The sequence below is a fragment of the Saccopteryx leptura genome, chromosome 5 (assembly GCF_036850995.1).
Source record: "Saccopteryx leptura isolate mSacLep1 chromosome 5, mSacLep1_pri_phased_curated, whole genome shotgun sequence".
Taxonomy (NCBI): Eukaryota; Metazoa; Chordata; class Mammalia; order Chiroptera; family Emballonuridae; genus Saccopteryx; species Saccopteryx leptura.
Genome location: NC_089507.1, coordinates 92,117,252 through 92,140,326, shown reverse-complemented (window position 1 = coordinate 92,140,326; position 23,075 = coordinate 92,117,252). Strand labels below are relative to the sequence as shown.

The 23,075-nt window shown below is 38.1% G+C and overlaps 1 protein-coding gene across 1 annotated transcript in view; it reads left to right on the top strand.

The window, feature by feature from the left end:
- Positions 1-23,075, top strand: part of COL25A1 (collagen type XXV alpha 1 chain) — a 599,542-nt gene that overhangs the window by 412,847 nt on the left and 163,620 nt on the right. The window contains exons 6-7 of the mRNA XM_066384810.1: positions 15,647-15,673; positions 15,818-15,844. Of these exons, the coding sequence (XP_066240907.1) occupies positions 15,647-15,673; positions 15,818-15,844 (54 nt within the window). The remainder of the gene's footprint in view (positions 1-15,646; positions 15,674-15,817; positions 15,845-23,075) is intronic.

Here is a 23,075-nt window from a genome sequence, read left to right as displayed (position 1 = left end):
ACCACTGTTAGATATGGTTATAGTATACAATTCTCTATTAAAATAAGCACTTACATGCATATTTGAAAGTGTGTCTAACCCTTAAAGTTAGCAAAGAGTTATAAGTATTTTTCTTTCTTTCTTTTTTTTTTTTTTTTTTTCATTTTTCTGAAGCTGGAAACAGGGAGAGACAGTCAGACAGACTCCCGCATGCGCCCGACCGGGATCCACCCGGCACGCCCACCATGGGGCGACGCTCTGCCCACCAGGGGGCGATGCTCTGCCCCTCCGGGGCGTCGCTCTGTCGCGACCAGAGCCACTCTAGCGCCTGGGGCAGAGGCCAAGGAGCCAACCCCAGTGCCCGGGCCATCTTTGCTCCAATGGAGCCTTGGCTGCGGGAGAGGAAGAGAGAGACAGAGAGGAAAGCGCGGCAGAGGGGTGGAGAAGCAAATGGGCGCTTCTCCTGTGTGCCCTGGCCGGGAATTGAACCCGGGTCCTCCGCACGCTAGGCCGACGCTCTACCACTGAGCCAACCGGCCAGGGCCTATAAGTATTTTTCAGTGAAGTAAAGTTAACTCAGTTTGAAATGTTTTAAACTGTAAATTTCTATTTCTAAATTTTCTCAAGTAAGTTTATAAATACATATATTTTATACATACATATTATTTCTCAAATATGGTTAGTGATTTTGATATCCTAACCAAAATCCTTAGTAAGCTAAATTTATTTTCTTATGAACTTATCCAGTTATATTCAATTAATACCACTTTTTTCATCTATATTTCTTGGATTGTGTAGAGATTAAAATGGAGGAAGGCTATAAGATAAGTAAGGTAAATGCTATAAGGTAAAATGATAGCTCCAGAAACAATTTCTTCTGTTCTCTCTGTTGGATAGGCCATATTTAAACTGAAACAATGACTGCAGGAGACTCTACTACCTCCCTATGCTACTAATCCTGCAGTGAATCTTTATACTTCAGACTTATTATTTTTCAAATAGTCGGTATATTCAGTGTTAATTATTTTTAAGATCTTAGATCAGGCAGAATCTGTCACAGTAATTCACATTCAGTAAATATCCTTTTTATAAAAAATACGTAGAGTTGATTTGCATTTCCCTAATGATTAGTGTTGTTGACCATCTTTTCATATGTCTGTTGGCCTTCTGAATGTCCTCTTTATAGAAATGTCTATTCAGGTTCTCTGCCCGTTTTTTAAATTGGATTGTTTGTTTTTTTGGTGTTAAGTTGTTTGAGTTCTTTATGTATTTTGATTTTAATCCCTTATTGGATTTATAATTTGTGAATATCCTCACACCTGTCAAAGAGTGAGGTGGCATCATAAAAAAATTAACAAATAAGTGTTGGTGAGGTTGTGGAGAAAAGGGAACCTTTGTACACTCTTGGTGGAATTGTAGATGGGTGCAGCCACTATGGAAACAGTATGGCGATTCCTCAAAAAATTAAAAGTAGAGCTGCTATACAAACCAGCAATACCACTTCTGGATATTTGCAAAAATCCAAAACACTAATTTGAAAAAATATGTGCACCCCTTTGTTCATTGCAGCATTATTTGCAATAGCCAAGATATGGAAGCAACCTAGGTATCCATCAATAGACAAATGGATAAAGAAGAGTTGGTTTATATATACATATATACAATGGAATATCATTCAGCTTAAAAAAAATGAAATCTTGCCATTTGCAACACCATGGATAGACCTAGAGGGTGTTATGCTAAGTGAAATAAGTCAGACAGAGAGAGAGAGATACCATATGATTTCACTTATATGTGGAATCTAAAAAAACAAAGCAAATGAATAAACAAAAGCAATCAGAAACAGACCCATAGATACAGAGAACAAGCTAATGGCTGCCAAAGGGGATAGGAGTGAGGAGATGGGTGGGAAAAAATAAATAAATAAAATATGTTCTTAATCACAATGCATGAAATTGAAGATAAATCAAAAGCAATGCATCCTCAATTGATATACATAGTTGAATAAATACTATAAATTAGAATAGTTACGGCACACCTTCCCTGCAGCCTCTTATCTCACAACCTGAGCTGTGGAGTTACTTGGACAAAAATAAACATAGTGAAATTTTGAGTTTCTGAAAGAAATATTGCCCCTTGCAGTAAACTCAGGGTCACCATTTATGTTAGTACAGGTTGTGTACTGCATAGGGCTGCTCAGCCAAGTGGAAGTGGAGTTTGAAATTCAGCTCCTACTTCAATTTCCAAATTCTGGGTCCTGCAAGGCATGGGGCTATTGTCTGTCTGGATGAAAACCTACTTACCTAATTCATACAAAGTCTCAATATGGGGTATCAGGGCCCTGAACGAAGCACTTGCAATTTACTACAAAGAAAACTAACAAGAATCTAAATGGTGAGCATCATGATCTGAGATGATAACAAGGCATTCAGGAGAAAATATAGAGTGGGAAGTGGTGCCGTCCTGGAGAGAAGCCATGGCTGGATATGGAATAGATAAGTAGTAGCTCAAACTATGGGAATGAGTGAAATGCCCAGAGAAAGTGTGTAGAGTGTGTAGAGGGAAAGAGAAGCAGTGAAAGGTGGGGGAAGGGTTAAGTCTGAAGTATAGAAGGGGAAGAGAAAAAGCCCGTTAGCCCGTAGAAGACCCAGAAAAAGGCACTACCGAAGAAGGTTAAGGAGTGGGCAGTCACATGAACTATTGTCATTGGGCTTGCAATTAGGAGTCATTTAGTAACTTTAGTAGTCTGTTGGTTTTCAAAGGAGTATTGCCATGATTCTAAGAGTAACTCAGTATTGAAAATAAGTAGAGAGTGAAATAGAATAACACTCTCTCTAAAAGTTCACAGGCATGATAGAGACAGGAGTCAAGTATATCTGCCCATGTTTGAGATGTGAGAAAAATAATCTTTAATTGGCTAGATTTCATTCATCTTCAAGAGACTGTGTAAAGTTGTTTTATTCCTTTTGCTGTTAGTGTAGACTCTTGTGAAATAGTCATGAGTTAACAAATGAGAAATTGTAGTGATCTCTAAAGCACAGTTTCTAGTTGAAATCAAATATATCCTCATAAGCATCAATTGGAAACAAGTTGGACATACAGATAGGTATCTGTGACTTCTTGTTAAAAGGCTATTCAGAGAACACTAATTTTAGTTGTTCTTTTTTCTTCTTTTCCAAGTGAGAGGAAGGGAGGTAGACAGATTCCCACATGTGCCCTGACTGGGATCCACCTGGCAACCCCCATCTGGGGCCAATGCTCTGCCCATCTGTGGCCATGCTCTCAATTGAGCAATCTCTAGCACCTGAGGCAGAGGCTCTAGGGAACCATCCTCAGTGCCCAAGGCCAATGCACTCAAAACAATAGAGCCATGTCTGTGGGAGGGGAAGAGCAAGAAAGAGAAGGGGAGGGGGAGGAGTGGAGAAGCAGATGGTCACTTCTCCTGTGTGCCTGTCTAGGAATCAAACCTGGGACATCAACATGTGAGGGCTAATGCTCTACCACTGAACCAATTGGCCAGGGCCAAATTTTAGCTTTGATATGTTGTTAAGAGACTTTGTTGCATAAAATTTACTAATATATTTATTGGACAATAATAATGTATAAGGTACAAGGCTAGACATTTGAATTAGAGAAGAGAGGAGGGAAAATAATATTTATGGAAGACCATATGTTCTTTTAATTACTTCCTACAACTCCCATATGAGATAATTATTGTATGTTCCATGTTACAGATGTAGAAACAGAGGCTTAGAGAGGTTAAGTGATCTGCCCAAGGTCATGTTTGTTATATTTTCTATCTACTGCTCTTCCTCCCCTTAGGGCCCTGATAGTTTAATATAGAGCACAAATCTTATACCTAGCAAGGTGAGCTAAGTTTTATTATAAAGGTATGAAGGAGTTAAAAACTAGGGAAAATGATCCAAAAGAGAGTCACAATAAATTAGAGAAGAGAGGTCACTGAGATGAGTCATCAGTGACTGGCTATAATGATAGTGAAATAGTAGAGGAGGTGGAGATGGGACTTTTAAATGCAAGAATTAACGTTTCTTACAGAAATTCATGTTTCTACTATGTTGTTGTTTTTTCTCCAAATAGCTCCATAGCTCAGGTTTCAGGGAAGAGATTTCAAGAAAGATGTGCTATACTTATTTCAAACAAAATGATAATTGATGTTTATTCAGAAGAAAGACTAGAATAAGCAAAGATACAGAGAGTCACAAGAGTGCAGGGCATTCTGAGAACACCTGGTAGTCAAGGCTGATGGAGGAAAGGATCTTAATGGGGATCTGGGGCAGGGGTCGGAGGGGTACTGAGGCAGGAAAGGAAAGTTAGGAGCAGATTTAGAGGACTTTGGATATAGGCAGAAGTTAGTAAATTATTTAGTAATTTTAGAACCATCATCAAATTTTAAATTATTTAACTACTTTTTGGGGGAATTTCAAATATTCTCAAAATGTAGAGAAAATTATTATCATGAAGTGCCCTGGACCCATCACCGAGCTTCAAGAATTATCAATGGCTAGTCTTGTATTATGAATCCCTTTTCTTCATCTATTTTGTTTTGCTTTGTTTTGCTGGTGTGTTTAAAAGCACAACGTAGATATCATGTCATTGTGTCTGCAAGTACTGAAGTATGAATTTCTAACTGATAGGGCCGTTTTAAAACATAACATATTTCATATCAACCCAGTAAAATTAACAATAGTTCATTAATATCATTATACCAATTATATTCAAATTTTCTTAATTCTCTCCAAAATGACTCATTACAAACAGTTCATTTGAATCCAAACCCAAAGCTCACACTTGGCATTTAATTGCTATAACTCTTCAACTTCTACTCTGTAGTTGTCTCTTATCTTTTTATTTTGTTCATGTCATCAATTTTTCAGGACATTTGTTCTGTATAGGGAATACCCTTAATTCTGGACTGGTCTAATGACTTCCTCGTGCTGCTGCTTAATTAGTTCCCTTTTCCTCAGTAGTTCTTGTGAACTGTGAGTTCCATTTAAAAGTTTGATTAGACTCTGGTTCAACTTTTAGGAAAACTCTTATAAAGATGTGTTATGCTTTCTAGTTCACTGTATCAAGAAGCATGTAGTGTTTTTGTTTGATGAGCAGGTCAAGTGGGATTGACTGGATTCCCTACAACCTGTCTCCTCACAGCATTGGTATCTGTGGAGGATCATTTTCTGTAACAGTTTTTTCATTGTGGATTGAAAATGGGCCCTTGACCTTTTCTGAGCTGAAGAATGTGTTCCGAAAGGTGCTTTAGAAAACATAATGTGGCAGAAGTGTGTAGGTCCGAGTAGAGTAAGGGAGAAGCTTGTAGACTAGTCCTATTTTCCAGGAACAAGGGTGCCAGCAAATATGGATTCAAGGGATTTTGTGGAAAATTAAATCTATAGGACCTGACAATAGAGTTCATTTACTGACTCAAATGTGACACTGAGTGTTTAGGCTTGAAGGAGTAGCGCTGTGTTTAACAAAGGTAGGGAAGTCATGACTGGCTTGAAGCAGAAATCGAGAAGCTAAGTTTGAGAATGTTGAATTGAGCTGATGATGGCATATCTTGGCTTAGACATCTGGTGAGCAGTTGGGAATGCAGGGTTGCAGCCTGAAAAGGAATTTAGGACATAAGTCAGGTAATAGTTAAAGCCTTGATGCTGTATTTATTTGATAGCTGGTGAAGGAAGTAAAGTGAAAAGACAAAAGGTTTAGACACAAATTTGGGCAATCCTGTCATCTATGAACTTTGTCAACCCTTCCTCCCCAAAGCCCTGGTTTATTTAGTTTTACTTGAGCACAGGGTAACTCCTTTCTGGGGCCCCGTGGACTGGCTCAGCAGTTTCCCTTCCCATAGCTCAGCTTTCTTCTTCCTAAAGAAAAGAAATGCCTCCAACACCAGAATGTATTTCAGCTCTTGTTACTTTACCTTTCCCAAAACCAGACTGTAAAAATAGGACATCTACTCGACTACCTCCTTTCTCTTTCCTCAAATCCAATTTCCTTTCTTCTTATGATCAATCTCTTATTTAGGGGGGTTTGATGGAAATAGTAAGATTAAGATCGGGACTTTAAGATGATGCAATAGAAGGCAAAGGAAACGTTTCTTCCCCTTGCCATTAAGAGAGGGTGAATGACCATGTGTGGAGACCAAGGGGAAGAATCGGAGGGAACCACAGTAGTGGAAGAGACAGCGGATAAGGAGCAGGGCAAGACTGGGGAGGAGGCAGGAGGTAGACAGGCACAATGTGATGTCACCCATGGAGAGAGGAGGGTGAAGATACAGAAAAATCTGGAGTTGGAGAGCCTGGTAGTTGTCAAAGCTTACATTGAAAGCTTTTGGTTGTTTTAATCATCAGCTGAAAATGAAGGCAATTGGGCTTCTACTTTATATCGGAAGCTTGAGAATCATAGCCAGACCCAGGATTCAGGCTCTCCTTGCCTCATCTGACGGTGTTTATTCCTCCTGCGTATCTTAGACTCAAAGCAACATCCCGCCCTTACCCCTGTTGTGCTCAGTTGCCCCTCACATTACCAGTATTGCACCATAAGAAACTACAAATGAAACAAAGAATCAAACTGACCTTCAAACCAGGCTTTCTTAGGCAGCCTGGGCAAAATTATGTGAGAATGGTATTTAGGAAACATGCTGAAATAGGCGATTATAAATTAAACCCAAGGTTTAAAGATGCATGTACCTCTGCATACATTTGAATTACATTGAGGACACTAAGAGTATTGTAGGATAGTTTACACCATTAGCTGTGAAATCACAGGGGCTACTGTGGGCATTTGTAGAGCAAGTTGATACTTTCTTTCGACAAAAGGAATGTTTATGATTCCAAATCTTTCACCATGGAGTTCATTCTATTTGACCTCTTAAAAATAAGTTAAAAAATGCAAAGTCAAACAAAAAAGTTTTAGCAACCCCTGAAAATATTTAGAGACAAGGAATGATGCTGGAAAGAAGGGCCCCCTTGGTTTTGATTGGCAGGAGTGTTAACTTGGCTGTATTTAATTTGTATTGTGTTAGAAAAGAAAGCCAGAGTGAGCTTCCCTGATTCCTGCTGTTTTATAAGCCCTTAACTCCACTGAGCTACATCAGTCTTATTTTTGAGAGTCCTTTTTTAATGATTGGTTTTTCTGAATTTTCTTTGAGTGCTAGACCCCACTAATTGGTTCCTTATGGCTGCTTATGATTTAAGACTGAGCATGGGTACATGTAGTCCCTTGTCCAAGACTCAAAAGTGACACCACAAAAGAACTTATAGTTACAATCTCACCACAGAAAATGCTCAGAAAATAATAGCTATAAAAATTAGTTTTGCTATAATTGGGGCTGTTTGAGGTATTTTAGATTTCGGTTTATATGTATTTCTTTTTCTGCTTGGTCTCTTTTAATCTTCAATGCAGAATGAAAGGTGTAAAGTCTGAAGCTATAAATCTGTTTATAGCCATAATTCCCTTCCCTGGCTTAGCGAAGTTTGAGATTTTAATAAACACAGTTCTTTTGCAGCAACATTGAAGCTGGTTCCTGTACAATTCCTTATGTGTTGCTGTTTGAACACTGAGAGTTTTATTGCATTCTTTTCTTTCTGGTGTTTTGATTCAACCAGAACTGATTGAGCACCTACTATATGCTAGGAGTGACTAGGTAGTCCTAGGGCCTAAACTTTAGTCTTGTTTAGTCATTGAAGTAATGTGGTTAAAACTACAATGAAGTATTTTTTGTTTTTCATTGTTTTGTTTGGTAGTAGTTTCTGAGCATTGAGGTAAATTATATTGCGCCTGCATATTCTCCGTTTTCAACCACCCACCTAACACATTTCTCACCACATTGCCTTTTGATTTATAAGAAATCAATATTTTACTTTCTTCATCTTCAGATCCAGTAGCTAAAAAATTAGTTTTATGTTTACTGTGGTTAAACTATTAAAGTTGTTGAAAATAGTGTGTACTTAATAATTACTGTCATTGGTACATCAGGCGTTCTACAAATTGCTTCACAGATGGTGTTTTTAGTGAAACAGTACTTTTTTCTGAAACATTTAAAAAAGAAATTAGATACAAGCATGCACACACACACGCACGCACACACTGATTTATACTTATGTATGGGAACATCGACATTTTCATATTAGCTTTTCACTTTAAAATTTTTTTTAAAGTTATTGATTGATTTGAGAGAGAGAGAGAAACATTGACCTGTTGATCCATGTATTTATGCATTTTTGGGTTGATTCTTGTCTGTGCCCTGACTGGGGATCAAACCCACAACCGTGGCACTTTGGGACAACTCTCAAACCATTGAGCTATGTGGCCAAGGCGCATCAGCACATCAAGCTTTTCATAAAAAGTTTATAATTTACATGTTACTTGCTAAAGTTATTTGCAAAGTCAAAAGTCTGTGAAACAAACAAAAGAAAATGGTGATTTGAGGGGGAAAAAATGACCCTAAAAATTACATACTTACTAGTAAAGCAGAAAACTATATATATGAATTCAAGGTTGAGATCTATACTTGGAAGAACACAAGTTCACATTTTAGTTAGGGGGGACCCTGTACCAACTGCATAAAACACTATTCAGAAGTAAGGTAGATTAATCCACATGCAAAAGCTAAGGTCCCTATTTTTCAAGTAAACACTAGATTTTTCCATTGTTACTACTATTTGCAATATGATTTTGTGGAGTTTCAGATACAGTACCTTCTAAAAACCGTGGTACCATATTTAGATTCTTTATGAATGTATGGTTTAGTGTCTATTTCATTGGTACAATGGTCAAGTTGAGGATTCAGTCAGGGAGCTAGCAGATATCTTACAATCAGTAGCATCGAGGCTTCTATTCTATTCTACTTGAACAGGAAAGACTGGATATTCCATGTTTCCTTCCTCCATGGGAGACTGAACATTGATAAAGTGACATTTGCAGGCATGCCTGAGCACACACTTATCAAACAGCCCCTGACCACTGAGGCTGTGCTGTGCTCCTGGGGAATGGCCAGAGCAGCACCTAGGGAAATTATGGTTTTTAAAATACAGTAAGCCCATTTTCAGTTTGCAGTCTAAAAAGTAGAGGAACGGAGATATAATAAAGGTGTACTTTATTCCTCAGTTTACCCAGAAGGAGGATGCCCTCTGCCTGGTGGCTGCACAGTGCGGTCACCACATCATCCACGTTCCTTTTATCCAACAGGGATGATAGAAAAGGCTCTCCTTGTCTCTCAGCCATTTCTGATTCAGTCAGCCAAAGCTACCAGCAATCTGCCTGGATTGGAAATACACCCCTAAACACAGATTTAAAACTCTATGTGGTTCACTTGGCCTTGGAGCTGCTGTGTTGACAGGGTTGAACCAGCTCAGGGCAGTCCTTTTCTGCAAGTGCACTAAATTGTGTAATGAGTAGAGCTTCTTAAATGATGTTGATGATCTCTCCATGGCCCCCATGTGCAATCAGTTAACTGCTGTTGTTGGTTCAAACTCGGACAGAACATCTGAATCTACAGCTCTCTCCTTGTGTTCCCCTGTCATGATCTTAATTCAGAGCCTTACCATCTCTCTCCTGGACCAAGGTAACAGCCTCCTAAAAAGGACACTTCATGCTCTCAGAGTTCCATAAGTCACACTTGATCTTGCTGCCCCCCCCCCCCCGCCACTTGTTAAACTGATGACAGAATCCAACTCAGGGACCGGGGTGTTGTTAGTCAGCATTTCCAAGACTCTCCTTGTTACTATTCCCCATCTTCGCTCCCACACCACTCATGTTCCGATTACGCTGAACTCCTCATCTTTCTCTGACAGTGTGATGTCCTCTCACACGTATGCATCATGTTCTTTCCTCGGCCTGAACTGCTTCACCTCCTCCCAGTCCCCCCTTCGCCTGGCCAGCTTTCAAGAGCCAATTCCAATATCATCTTTTTAACTCCAGCTCTCCTACCTTCTTTTCTCTCTCTACTCCCACAACACCGTGCTCACTCGGCTATGCAGTTATATTTACGTGTTCCTCCTCCAGACTCAGACCACATTGTCTGGCTAATAGTTGGCCATACATGCCTCGCAAATGAAACTTGCTTGTTCTCATAATTCTATAGTAATGAAAAGATTAATGAGGAAATGGTTGTTATTTTTGAAAAATAAAAATGACCTAAAAATTTTCTGGTTTAAAAATCATAAAACATTCTTGTTCCAGCAGCTCTGGCTGCCAAGGATTTCCAGGGTTTGCTTCTTTTTCATTTTTTTCTACCGCTAGCAAATTTAATTTTGTTTTTATTATTGCCATCTTTTAAAAATTATTCTCTCTTCAGCTTTAGCCAGTTCAAAGGAGGCAAAATTTACAGTTGTAGTGAATGAAAGGCTTTTATTGGGCCGTCCAACCCCTATGAGTATGTCTGTCTTCTCCAGCTGTATTTCAGTCACTTTTATGTAGATTGAAATCCAGTCTATCCCAACTTGCATTTGCTGTGCCTCTTACTCACCGTGCTTTTAGTTTGGTCTTATCATTTAATTGAAATAGATAAGGGAGCATAGAAAATTCAGTTATTTAGATAGAAATAAATTTGGGGAGACTCACATTAAAAGCTTGGTACAAATAAAAAGATTGTTAACATAAAGCTATTTGAATAAGGGATAATTTGAAGTTTACCATAGAAATTTTTTAATTCTTTGGTAGTAAATTACTAATACTCTGAAAGATATGTTCCAACTACTGACTAACAGCGCTAATAATAAAAGCTGTGTTAACATTAAAATTTATGTGACAAGAGCTAGCTATTTACATCAAACTAATTTAAAAGATTATTTCAAATATTGTTATTTATTTAAATGGACATTACAAAGGATTTGACTCCAACATGCTAGACCAAACAAGAAGAACAGGAATCCCCAAAGAAGCCTTACATAAAATTTTGACTCACTATTTACATTTTTATGATCACTAACTTTACTGTATTTACTTTCCATTGACCTCAACCATGTTTTATCAACAAAGTTCTATCTTCGAATACTTACCGATCAGTCACTGATTCTGACACCTGAACAACAAACATGCTAGTGTGGTTGGAAGCAATGCAGTGCCATCGAAAATGTTCTGTAATTCAGATATTGCATTGATTTTGTATTGCTGCCAGTCCTTCAGTTAATACCAGGGATTTTTTTCTCTTATGCCAAAGACAAAAATAACTTAATGACCAGCTTTAATTTTAAAAGTTAATAATCAAATAAACTTTTTTCTTTATTTGTAATGTTTTGATTTACAAAAGAACCATGGCTCCCAGGTTTTGAAATACTATCTGTGTTTACTAAGGTAGCCCATGTTTTTCTTAAAATTTAACTCGTATTTTTAGTGAAGAGGGTCTGATTCAGAAAGAAGAGTGAGGTTTCTGTCAGAGCAGAAGAAAAACACCTGCCGTTAATCCCAAGAGCACAAGCGGGGTCTGGAGTGTCCGGAGCAGCTCCCGCAGCTGCGAGTGGAGGTTGACCTCTGCTTCGGCTCTGTCTGGAGCTGGCAGGTGCCAGGACGCCATTCTGTCTGCTCGAAACACTCACTTTTGTAGCATGTGAATGCAAATTGTGAGTGCAAATTTTCAAGCTGTCTAAAGGGTTCTAGTTGACACATGTTACCCTGGTAATTGGATTTTAAGGGAAAGACTCATCTCTATTCCCCACTGTAAAATTATTTTAGAAGAGCTTTGATCTCAGACATCCCCATATAACCTAACAATGTGATTTTAGAGAACTGGTACAATGAGAAACTTGGCCTCTGGAATTTCACCAGTAAAGGCAAATAGGACTTTAAAGAGAAGAAGCTTTGGGGAGGAAGGGGTGAAAAATAGGGAAGATTCCACAGTAACTGTTAAGTGACCTTACAGTAGCTGAATTTTCTAGGGGGGATTTTTCTTAGCGCTAATATCTAATGCAAGCACTAGAGTAGCTTTCCCAGAACAGACTACTTAGCTTTTTAAACGAACTCCTCTCATAATATTCTCCATCAGTACTTAGAACATTGCCAGCCTCTCTATAGGTAGTCAATAAATGTAAACAAAGATCAAACTAGAGCTGAATAACATGCTACTTTAATCCATTGTATTTCTTAACCTTGATGGTAGGTGTCCTCTCACTCTTTTCTTTTCTTTTTTTTTTTTTGTATTTTTTTTCTGAAGCTGGAAACGGGGAGAGACAGTCAGACAGACTCCCGCATGCGCCCGACCGGGATCCACCCGGCACGCCCACCAGGGGCGATGCTCTGCCCACCAGGGGGCGATGCTCTGCCCCTGGTGGGGGGGGGGGTCGCTCTGCCGCGACCAGAGCCACTCTAGTGCCTGGGGCAGAGGCCAAGGAGCCATCCCCAGCACCCGGGCCATCTTTGCTCCAATGGAGCCTTGGCTGCAGGAGGGGAAGAGAGAGACAGAGAGGAAGGAGGGGGGGTGGAGAAGCAAATGGGTGCTTCTCCTATATGCCCTGGCCGGGAATCGAACCCGGGTCCCTTGCGCGCCAGGCCGACGCTCTACCGCTGAGCCAACCGGCCAGGGCCTCACTCTTTTCTTTGGGATGCCTTTAGTCCCACCAAGAATAAAATTCTACTTATGGAGTATTTGTGAATATTTTGTGTTTCATTTCACCAAATAAATTCCTCAAATTTAATACTACAGAGGTAGGCACACAGATTGTACTAATTAGTCACTACTTGATTCACTGAAAACATTAATAAAAATATTAAAAATTCACTGAAAACATTTAAAAATAATTTTCCTAGCTTCTCCTTTTTATTGGCAAAATTATTTTCTGGGTTAGAGATAAAAGGGTTTTGCCTAGTTGATTCCATTATCTTAAGCCCCCGTTTTCCCTCCCTGCTACTCTAAAATTCCTCTTTCTCTCATTTTGAACTTGAGATCTTAGGGTCCATGTTCCTGACCCTGTGGGAAGTGCAGTTGCGAGCATTTCAGAAAGCACCTGCTGAAGGCAGGCACATGGTCATCATTCTTTCTGAGAATCTAGTGCTAGGACTGTGTTCCAATAGTCAGCATCCCAAACCACTGCATTTAAAATCCCACAGATTAGCTTCAACTCATTTACAAAAGACCTGCCTTTGATAATGTTTTTAATTTTTTTTAATTTTTGACATCTATAAAAGTATTAATATAATACTTTCCTCTTTGAATTGGGAGAAGGTTAAATGCTGTAACAGGTTCTTTGGTGATGATAAAATATAAGACATGATGTTATTATTAATTTCATGATAACCTCACAGCTATGACAAGAAGTGCCCCAGCTGAGAATGGGAATTTGGTACACTTCCTCTATCACTAATACTTAACAGGAGATATTTTAGTAGGCAGAACAGTCTGCCTGCCCACCGGAAGTGACAAGAGTCCCCACTGGGACCTAGGGAGGGTACTTTGCTAGAACTTGGCTTTACTTTCCATCTAGACTTCTTATCTCCCAACCCCACTGAAGGTGAAGGTAAAGGTGAAGGTGGAGGTGAGAGACTGAAGGTGACCCTGAAATGTTCCGATTCCTCACGGAGGCTGAGCCCAGAAACATGACTTTATTTTTAAGAGCTGGGTGAAAAGTATTGATGCTTCTAGAATAAGGATTTCCTGCTAGTATTTTTATTCAAAGGTAAAGAAAATCTCAGTGTGTCTCAAGAATAGATAGCTGTCCTACAAAACAGAAATTCCTAAAAAAGGTCTACATACATGGTCATCTAATTTATGCCAAAGGTTACATTGTGCTACAGTGGGAAAAAGCTGTATTTTCAATAAATGATTTCAATAAATCTGGATATAAATATGAAAGATAAAATAATAGAGCTTTTAGTTTTTAGAATAAACATGGATGAACCTCTTTATGATCTTGGAATAGACAAAGATTTCTTAATGGGAACACAAAAAGAGATAACTATGAATAGAAAAAGTGTTCAATTGAGTTTTATTAAAATTAACATCTGTTCATCAAAAACATCTTTAAGAGAATAAAAACACAATGTATCTATACAAACTAAGAAAATAAATTTGCACTCTATCTCTCTCTACATGTAATATATAGTATTACAGTATTGTAGAACTCTAACAAATCAGTAGGATAACTCAATAGAAAAAGGGCAAAAGATATGAACACTTTCTGGAAAAGGAAGAAACTGGCCAATACATACATTAAGAGAAGTTCAACTTAATTCATCACTAGAGAAATGCAAATTAGAATGCAATGTGAAATTACTACACCTCCCACCAGAATGTCTAAAGTGAAAAGGATAGAAAATACCTAGTATTGGTGATGAGAGTGTAAATTGTTAGACTCACATTGGAAAATTATTTGGCACTACCTACTAAAATTAAACATATATATTATCTATAACTTAACAGTTCCACTCCTAGATATATACTGAAAAGAAGTGCATAGAGTACCACTTGCTAAGATGTCATCCCACACACAAGAAAGAAATGCATACAATTTTTAACCAAAAGACATTTGCTTCAGTGTGTTTATGGCAGCACTATTTGTAATAGGACCTATAAACTCCTGGGAAAAAAATGGGCATCAACGGTAGGATGAGTAAATAAATTATGGTTTATTCACACAGTGGAATATTATAAAGCAGGAGGAAGTGATCTACAGCTAAAAACAAAATTATGAATGGATTTCATGCATATTGAGCAAAAGAGGCCAGACACATACTATATGATTCAATTTATATAAAGTACATAAACCCGCCTATTCTGCAGGAGTCAGAAACGGTGATTACTGCTGGTGGAGAACAGTGACAAGGCAATGCTGCAATAGGTGCTTCTAGTGGCGGCATTCAAATAATTTAACCACTGGTTCTCTGCCCTAATGACTTAAATATACTTATTTAAGTATAAAAAAATGATATGCCGAAAGGTAGTTTATTATATCATGCATTTAATACTTAAATAAGAACAATAAAAGAGGTACACAAAACTGGATTATGTTATGAGAAAGTGTTTTAAAATATAATGAAAAAATATTAAATAATACCTGACAAAAAACAATAAAACTTTTATTTAAGGTATTTCCATATTGCTTCATGATTGGCATCCTCACTTGCAGTTTTTTTCACCTATGGACAGAATGAACATTACTACTGGCACTTAGAATACGCTGTTGCACAGATGAACATTAAAAAAGAGTGAGGAATGTAAATTTGTGATTTCCACATTGAGCAGCTGCCCAGGCGCCCACCTCAGAGAGAACCCTGATTACAGGTGCCATTTTAACAACCAGTTCGCTGAACTCAACAAAACATTAGGTATCGGTCTGTCAAACCGGTACAAACTGGCTGAATCCTACCACTGGGTGCTTCTGTGTTTCTTTAGCTAGTTCAACTTGCATTGGTGTGTCAGTTTGTGAAAATTTATTCAGCATATAATATACTCACGATGTGCTTTTCTGTGGGTGCTTGCGTGTCTATGTATATTTATAGACACACCATTATACCATGTATATAATTTTCATTATTCTAACCATATTATAATTATAGCTTATATCCCAAAATTTCTTGAAAAACCTCATTGACAGTTGTAGCTCTGTGCCCTTTCCATGAATCTTGCAATGAAGCCTAGCTCATCCTCATCTCTCAAGCTATAATTTTTAAAATTTGTTTTTAAACTAAAGTTCTTTTTTCTTTTTCTTTTCTTCAGGGCCCTCCTGGTCCAAAAGGTGATAAGGTAAGATAATGAATAGCAGAAACAAATCAAGTTAGTGGAATTTCCTATTGACATGACCTATACTATGTTTTATTTTGATCTTTTTAATGAACATCACTTACAGACTTAGTGCTAACACTCTCATCTCATCTGTCTACTGTACAGGGAGAACAAGGGGACCAGGGGCCTCGGGTAAGTTGTGCTCTTCCAATCCCGAGCAGAAAATTCATTCCCAGCTCCAAACTTACTGAATGAAAGTATCCCTGGCTTCATAACTGCCTCTGTGTTGCATGGTTTAGTAACGGCTGGCAAAAATACTGTACTACTTGTAAGTGAAATACCCTAATAACAACTAGTGTGCATACACTGTTGAGTTATCTTCACTTGATAAATGTAAACAGAACATTCTACAGTAATTAGCCCTACTCATTATGGGCCATATCACTCCTAAAAGTCAACAATACCTTTCCAGTGTCTATTAGGTTCTTTATAACTGTGTACAGTGTTTTGCAACATAAAGGCCATGTGAATTCCTATTGAATTTGGCCTTTTCTGCAGTTAAACTTTATGTGCTATTGCATAAATATGATATATTATAGATGAAAATATTAATGTATTTTATATTTTTTATCCTTCATCATGTTTGCATAATACTTATTTGAATTTCTTATTTTTTATAGATTTTTAAGCAGATAAAAGGTGTTATACAATTTAGCATTCCAGGGAGGAGGGGCATTCTTTATTCTTCTCAAATGTGGCTCTTTTAACCATTATAACACAATGGTGAATGCTTTGTTGTTACCTTGGTAGTGCCAAGTCCTCTGCTCCACATCTGTGCCTTATTACCCAAATGTTCAGACATACTGTTCCAATGATGTAGTGGCTCCGTTCAGACATACCTCTCAATTTTCTCATGTCACTAACCTCAAAAGTGAGTATTTGGTTGAAGAGAGTAATTTTTTACAGTGGAAAAGCACACTTAAAACTTTCAGGTTGAAATACAATTGTGTAGGATTTTTTTGTCACTGTGTAATTATTGAATATGTGTGTATTACAGTAGAGGTTTTATTGCAAAGGATGCAATGCAAATTTGAAAAGTGTGTAGTCTTTTCTCCTCATGTTGATTAAACTACATAAAAGTTATGCTGTGATTTACTTTCCTTGCTATTCTTCAGCCATTCTTTATGTAGAAATGATTATACTTCAGAGCATTTTGTTTCTCATGGCAGTTATTCTATCTAGCTGATGACTAGCTTCAAGGTAAAAGCTCATTTTATGGTCAAGGAGATTAAACATTATGATATATGTCATGAATGTGGATGGAGTAAAATTCTAATAACTTTAAATGATTAGAGTAGAACCACTTACTCAAGATGTGGTGATTATTTCGCATGGCATGTCTCCATGTATTGAGTCTCATTTCTTTCTACACGCAATATCAAAATCACTCAACTTGCCCTTTCCAGGTAAGAGGGAGACTGTTTCCATTCTGAGAAATCTTCTTTTGGCAGAGGAAGTGAAGGGGTGGTTCACAGTTTAGCTGTCATCAGTATGCATGCAGTCCTCATTTTCAAAAAGGTGTGTTGGCTTTCATCGTTCTAAAAAGTGATGATTGATTATAAAGCTAGGCCAAATTTTCAGGATGAAACCTGACACCATGTGAAATTCACCTGGTTTCATGTTGCAGTACAAACTAAGACTTGGACCAGGTTTCTTGGAGGTTTGGCCAAAGTTCATGAACTACTTTGATGAACCCAGACTGCTTTTCATACAGATTTTAGCCAGTTTTCACACTGACTGGGGCCAAGTTTCACACAATTCAGGGGCTATTCAGCATTTCAGGAGGAAAGTAGGTAGAAAATGATCCCATTTTCCCTGGATTTTGCTTTGTAATGAAGGAATTTGGATTGGATTAATAATAATGTAGGACAAATCTCCATGGGTAAAAATCTAAATGTCCTAGAAAGTACACAAGAAAGAATGAGAACCTACTGAATTGCCTATCTTTCTCAGATTCTTAATTAGAAACAAGGCAGGTCACATTCAGTGCTCTTAGAATTTTATAAATACCTCTTTCTAGTAAGACAGTATCAGCTACTTATTACTTATAAACTAAATGAATATAAAACATTCATTTTATTATCCTAATATGATAAATCAAAGTAATTTAGGACTAGAAAAGTCTTTAATTAAAATTAATTTTACTCATATCTTCTACAGGCATACTATTCTAGCTGATGTTGATAGAAACTCTCCATTTAAAAAATGTAAATCTTTGTATTTGAATATCCTGAACATTTTTATCCTGTGTATATGAATTCTACTTGTTCTCATTTGTTTACACTAATTCATTTCCCTCCATCATTTCAGTTTATGGGATCTATCCTGTTTCCTTGAATATGAAGTTCTGTTATTTCCCTTTGCTCCCCAAGTGTGAAACGGGAATATAAGAAGGTATAATATGTGGATCAAAGCAGGAAAAATATAATATTAATATTAAGGATTAAGGTGAAAGTATCTTCAAATCTTGGATGCATATTTAGCAATATGGATTGAGCATCTACCATGTTCAAGATACCATGCATAATACTATAGAGACTATAAATGTGTTGACTTCTTTCTCTCTCTCTTCTCTACCACTAAATTCAACCTACTATCATCTTATGTTCCTGATTACTGTCATAGTCTTCCAATTCATCTTGTTTCCGCTCTTAAGCCTATATAATCCATTTTCTAGAGAGCAGCCAGAGAGATCATTTTACATTGTAAATTAGATCATACTACTCAATGTTTTAAACCTTAGAATGAAATACAAACCACTTTAATTTAGATTTGGCCCCTGCCTACCTCTATCAACCCATCTCACACTGGTCTTCCCCTCCACACACTGTGCTCCAGCCAAACTGTCTTCCTTGTCTCCTTCACATACACCACACTCACCCCTAACTTGATGATGAATTTCTGTTTGCTCTTCAGGTCTTCTTATGATTGGGCTCTTCTTATCATTGAGATTTCATCTCAGATACCTCCTTATGGAGAACTTTGCTGACTATACAGTCTAAATCTGAGATTATCCTATTTGTTTATTTATTTATTTGCCTGTTATTCACCAAACATAATGTAAGTACCTGGTCTGCCTTGTTCATAGGGCAATAAGGACTTGATAAATACTTGTTGCATGTTACAATAAAATATTATTGCATCATTTTGCCCTCAAGGATGTGATCATCTCATGAGTACCTGAATAAAAAAACTATGCTGAGTATATGTTATATGCAATAAATAGCTATGCCAAAAGATGCTAGAAAAGTGAACGTTCTTCCATTTTATTATTTTTTGACAGTCCTCCTTCCAACTCAATTTATTTTTTCTCTGAATTTCTTTTTTCTTTACTTTTTAATTTAGAAATTAAATTTAAGGGGATGCCATTGGTCCATAAAAACACATAAGTTTCAGGTAAACATCTAACTGGAGACTGGAAGAGCTGTCACTTGAGCTAAGACTTCATAAATGGGTAATCTTTAGAAGATAAGATTAAGAGCAAGATGTTACCTGTGCCAGGAGGAAGAAAAAACATAAATGACAGGATTCATTTAGGGAACTAGATTCCATTTACCAACTAGAAATATAGAAAAATTATATCTGAGTTATTTTTAAGATTCTATTTACTGATTTTTAGAGAGGAAAGATAGAGAGAGAAAGGAGAAGCAGGAAGCATCAACTTGTTGTAGTTGCTTCCTGTATGTGCCTTGACCGGTCAAGCCCAGGGTTCTGAACCAGTGACCTCAGCGTCCCAGGTCAACACTTTATCCACTACACCACCACAGGTCAGGCCTTAAGGTCAGGCCATAACTTTTTATCAAAGTTATGTTATGGAGCATTTTGAATATTTAGTGTGGTAGGCAATTAGGAGCCATTGAAGATTTTTTATTACATCATTTGCTATATATCACCACCAGACTATTTGGTGTTATTACCAAATGTTCTTTATATAAATCTTTTTGGTTGTCAATGTAAGAAATGTCCAAACCTGTAGGGGGTTTTTATAAGAGTTTATTTGAGCCTGAATGACAACATGCCTATAAGTAAATTCTCAAATCTCCATAGAATGACAGTTCTGTGATTCATTTTATATATTTGGAATTAAGGAGGATACATGTTGGGCAGATAAAATATATTATGCTCATTTTGTTAAAGATAGCACTGCCCACGTGGAAGCCCATCTCCCAGGTGATGATATTAGTTGCCCTTATGCCTGGAATCAGCGTAATTATATAAATATTAATGTGTGTTGGGGGCAGGCTGTGGGCAGGCAGGATCCTCATAGCCTGGGGCTTGGTTTTAAGACTAAGCCTTTCCCACCCTTTTTGATGTGGGGTGGACTTTGTATCAGAGACTTCCCTATTTTGTATATTGGATTAAAGATTTTGATTTCTGCACTATAAAGTGGGGGCAGACCAGGAGGTTGCTCTCTCTCTCAGTTCCTGAGATTAGCATTAGAGCAGAGAGCAGGTTGGAGAGCACAGTAAGGCCACATGGAGGAGAGGAGAGGTAGCCAAGATGGCGAGTGCTGAGAGAGAAGCCAGTTAGTGCAGAGTTTGTGCAGGGAGAAGGAAGGAGATGGGGAACAGAGATGAATAAGTCTATGAGCTAGAAACCTTGATTCTAGGAAACTCGGATAAGTCAGTAGCTTTGTGAGCACTGAATGAGTGGGTTTTGGAGCCCAGTGTGTGTTTTTACTTGCCCGCCGGGTGCAAGCTAGGATTAAAGATAATGGCCCACCAGTTTGTGGCTCTGTTGTTTCATTACCATCTGCTCAAATCCAATGCGAACCTGCATGGGCCAGGCAGCTGTGATGGTGGCTGTGGCTACTGGCTTTACAATACATTAAGAGGAATACCTGAAGGTAGGAGAAAACAAGGATAGGGAAATCTCTGTGATTGAATTACCGGACAGTTAACAGGAATATGTGCTCCCTTGATTGTGATTACACCTCTAAGGGGTCTAAAAAAGAGGATTACTCTGGCATTTCAAAGGTGTGTTAACCTAGATGCACAATGACAAGTATTGTTTAAAGCAAAGATAAACCTTTTATAGGGCTGGGATGTTACTATCCACCATGACCTGCCCACTTAGGAATTTATGATCAGGTCACCTTTTTTTTTTTTTTTGTGGCAGAGACAGAGAGAGTCAGAGAGAGGGACAGATAGGGACAGATAGACAGGAAGAGAGAGATGAGAAACATCAATTCTTCATTGTGGTTCCTTAGTTTGTCATTGATTGATTTCTCATATGTGCCTTGACTGGGGAGCTACAGCAGACCGAGTGACCCCTTGCTCGAGCCAGCGACCTTGAGCTCAAGTTGGTGAGCCTTGCTTAAACCAGATGAGCCAGTGCTCAAGCTGGCGACCTCGGGGTCTCGAACCTGGGTCCTCCACATCCCAGTCCGACACTCTATCCACTGCGTCACCGCCTGGTCCAGCAGGTCACCCTTTAAGATTACTTTCAGTCATTAGATTTGACAGATTTATAACAGAACCCCTTTTTTTTGTCCATGTGGTAATAGTGTTCAGTACAAAAAGAAACTGGAAGAAACTGAAAGCAGGGAGACCAGGGAGACCCAGAAACTCTATCAGTCCATCAGGACAAAGTCATAAGAATCTGAACTGTAAGGACAACATCCAGTCCTCAGTGACAAGATGAGCAGAGGGATGGGCTGGCTCAGTCTGGAACAGCAGGTACCATTAGAGGTAAGGGGCTGTGCTGAGCAGAAAGTACAGTGTCAGGATGAGAAGCTCCACAGTAGGAAGGGGCTACACTGGTAAACCAAAGAAGGAATTGCAAAGGAGTCACCAAAATGTTGGAGAAAAGCACCATGTATTTATGGGAATTAGTTTATTTTTCTCACATAATAAGAGGTTCAGAGAAGAAGGCAGTTGACGGTGTTATTTATATAAGTCAATGATGTTACTATAAAAATCTCTGCAAATCTCTTGGCCTTTCAATCATGCTCTAAGAAGTCCACTTTAAGTACAGCCATCACAACTACATATATGTCAGCAGAGTAGATAAAGGGAAAAGAGTCCATATCAAGAAAACAATTTTTCCCATGAATTTTATAGTATACTTCTGCTCATATCTCATTGACCAGACCATGTCACTTAATTAGGTCAAAGCTGGAAGTGAGCCAAGGAGAATGGGGTTGAAAAGAAAAGTGGGGTCCTCTCACCAGTAGGGTACGCCATAGTGCAAACAAAAACCTGGACAAAGAAGGAATACCAGACATGACACCAGCAGAGAATGAATCGATAAGAAAGAAGTCTTGGAGCAGAAGGTGGAAGGTGAATTTGATCTGTATTTATGTCCAGGGTCTGTGGCCTTGGGTGGAATAGTGGCCAAGTTAAGGTTAGGAAAAAAAATAAAAGCCATAAGAATTGATGACATATTGCCATTTATGACAAATGGATGGACCTTGAGAACATTATACTGAGTGAAATAAGTAAAACAGAAAAAGCAAAGAACTATATGATTTCACACATAGGTAAGATATAAAAATGAGACTCATGGACATAGGCAAAAGTGAAGTGGTTACCAGAGGGAGAGGGTTGAGGGGAAGGAGTAAAAAGGGATAAATTATATGGTGACAGAAAATTATTTGACTTTGGGTGGTGGGCACACAATGCAATCAACAGTTCAAATGCTATAGAGATGTTCACCTGAAACCTATGTACTCTTATCGATCAATGTCACCTTATTAAATTTAATTTCAAACTAAAAATAATTAAAAAAATTAAAAAGAAGCTATGGAGTAAAATTGCAAGATACTGAGGTGAAAATTCAATACAAGTCTTGGTGCTGATTGGATTTAAAGGCTGAAGTTGAAAACATGGTAAAAATAGGTCTGCAGTTTCTGGCTCTGCTTGATAAACTTGGTCAGAACAAAGTCAAGAGAATAGACGAGTTGAATTTTAGTTATAGTGAATTTATAATCTTTATATATCTTTTACTTGAATAATGTAACAAACAGTTGGAAACATGAGATAAAAAAATCTGAGTTGGTGTCATAACTGGACGTAAAAGTTACACAGTTGAACTGTCACACAGTGAGCATTGAGACCATAGGACTACAAAATAGGTGGAAGATGGAAGCAAAAACTACCCTAGAAATACTCCACATTTATGGAGTGGGACAAGAAAGGGTATCAGCTATAGTGAATATTCAGTGAGAAACCAGGACCCTGCCATCTTGGAGCACTAGAGGAAGGACTACTCAAAGTAGTCCTCAGGAAGGGAGGAGTACAAAACATTCTTAAAAAAGAAAACCATAGGAATGAAATCTATAAAAAGCTTTTGGATTTGGTATTCTGGAGTCATGGGGATATTAAGAGAATGCATTTTGTTAAGTAGTGAAAGTGAAAGGTTG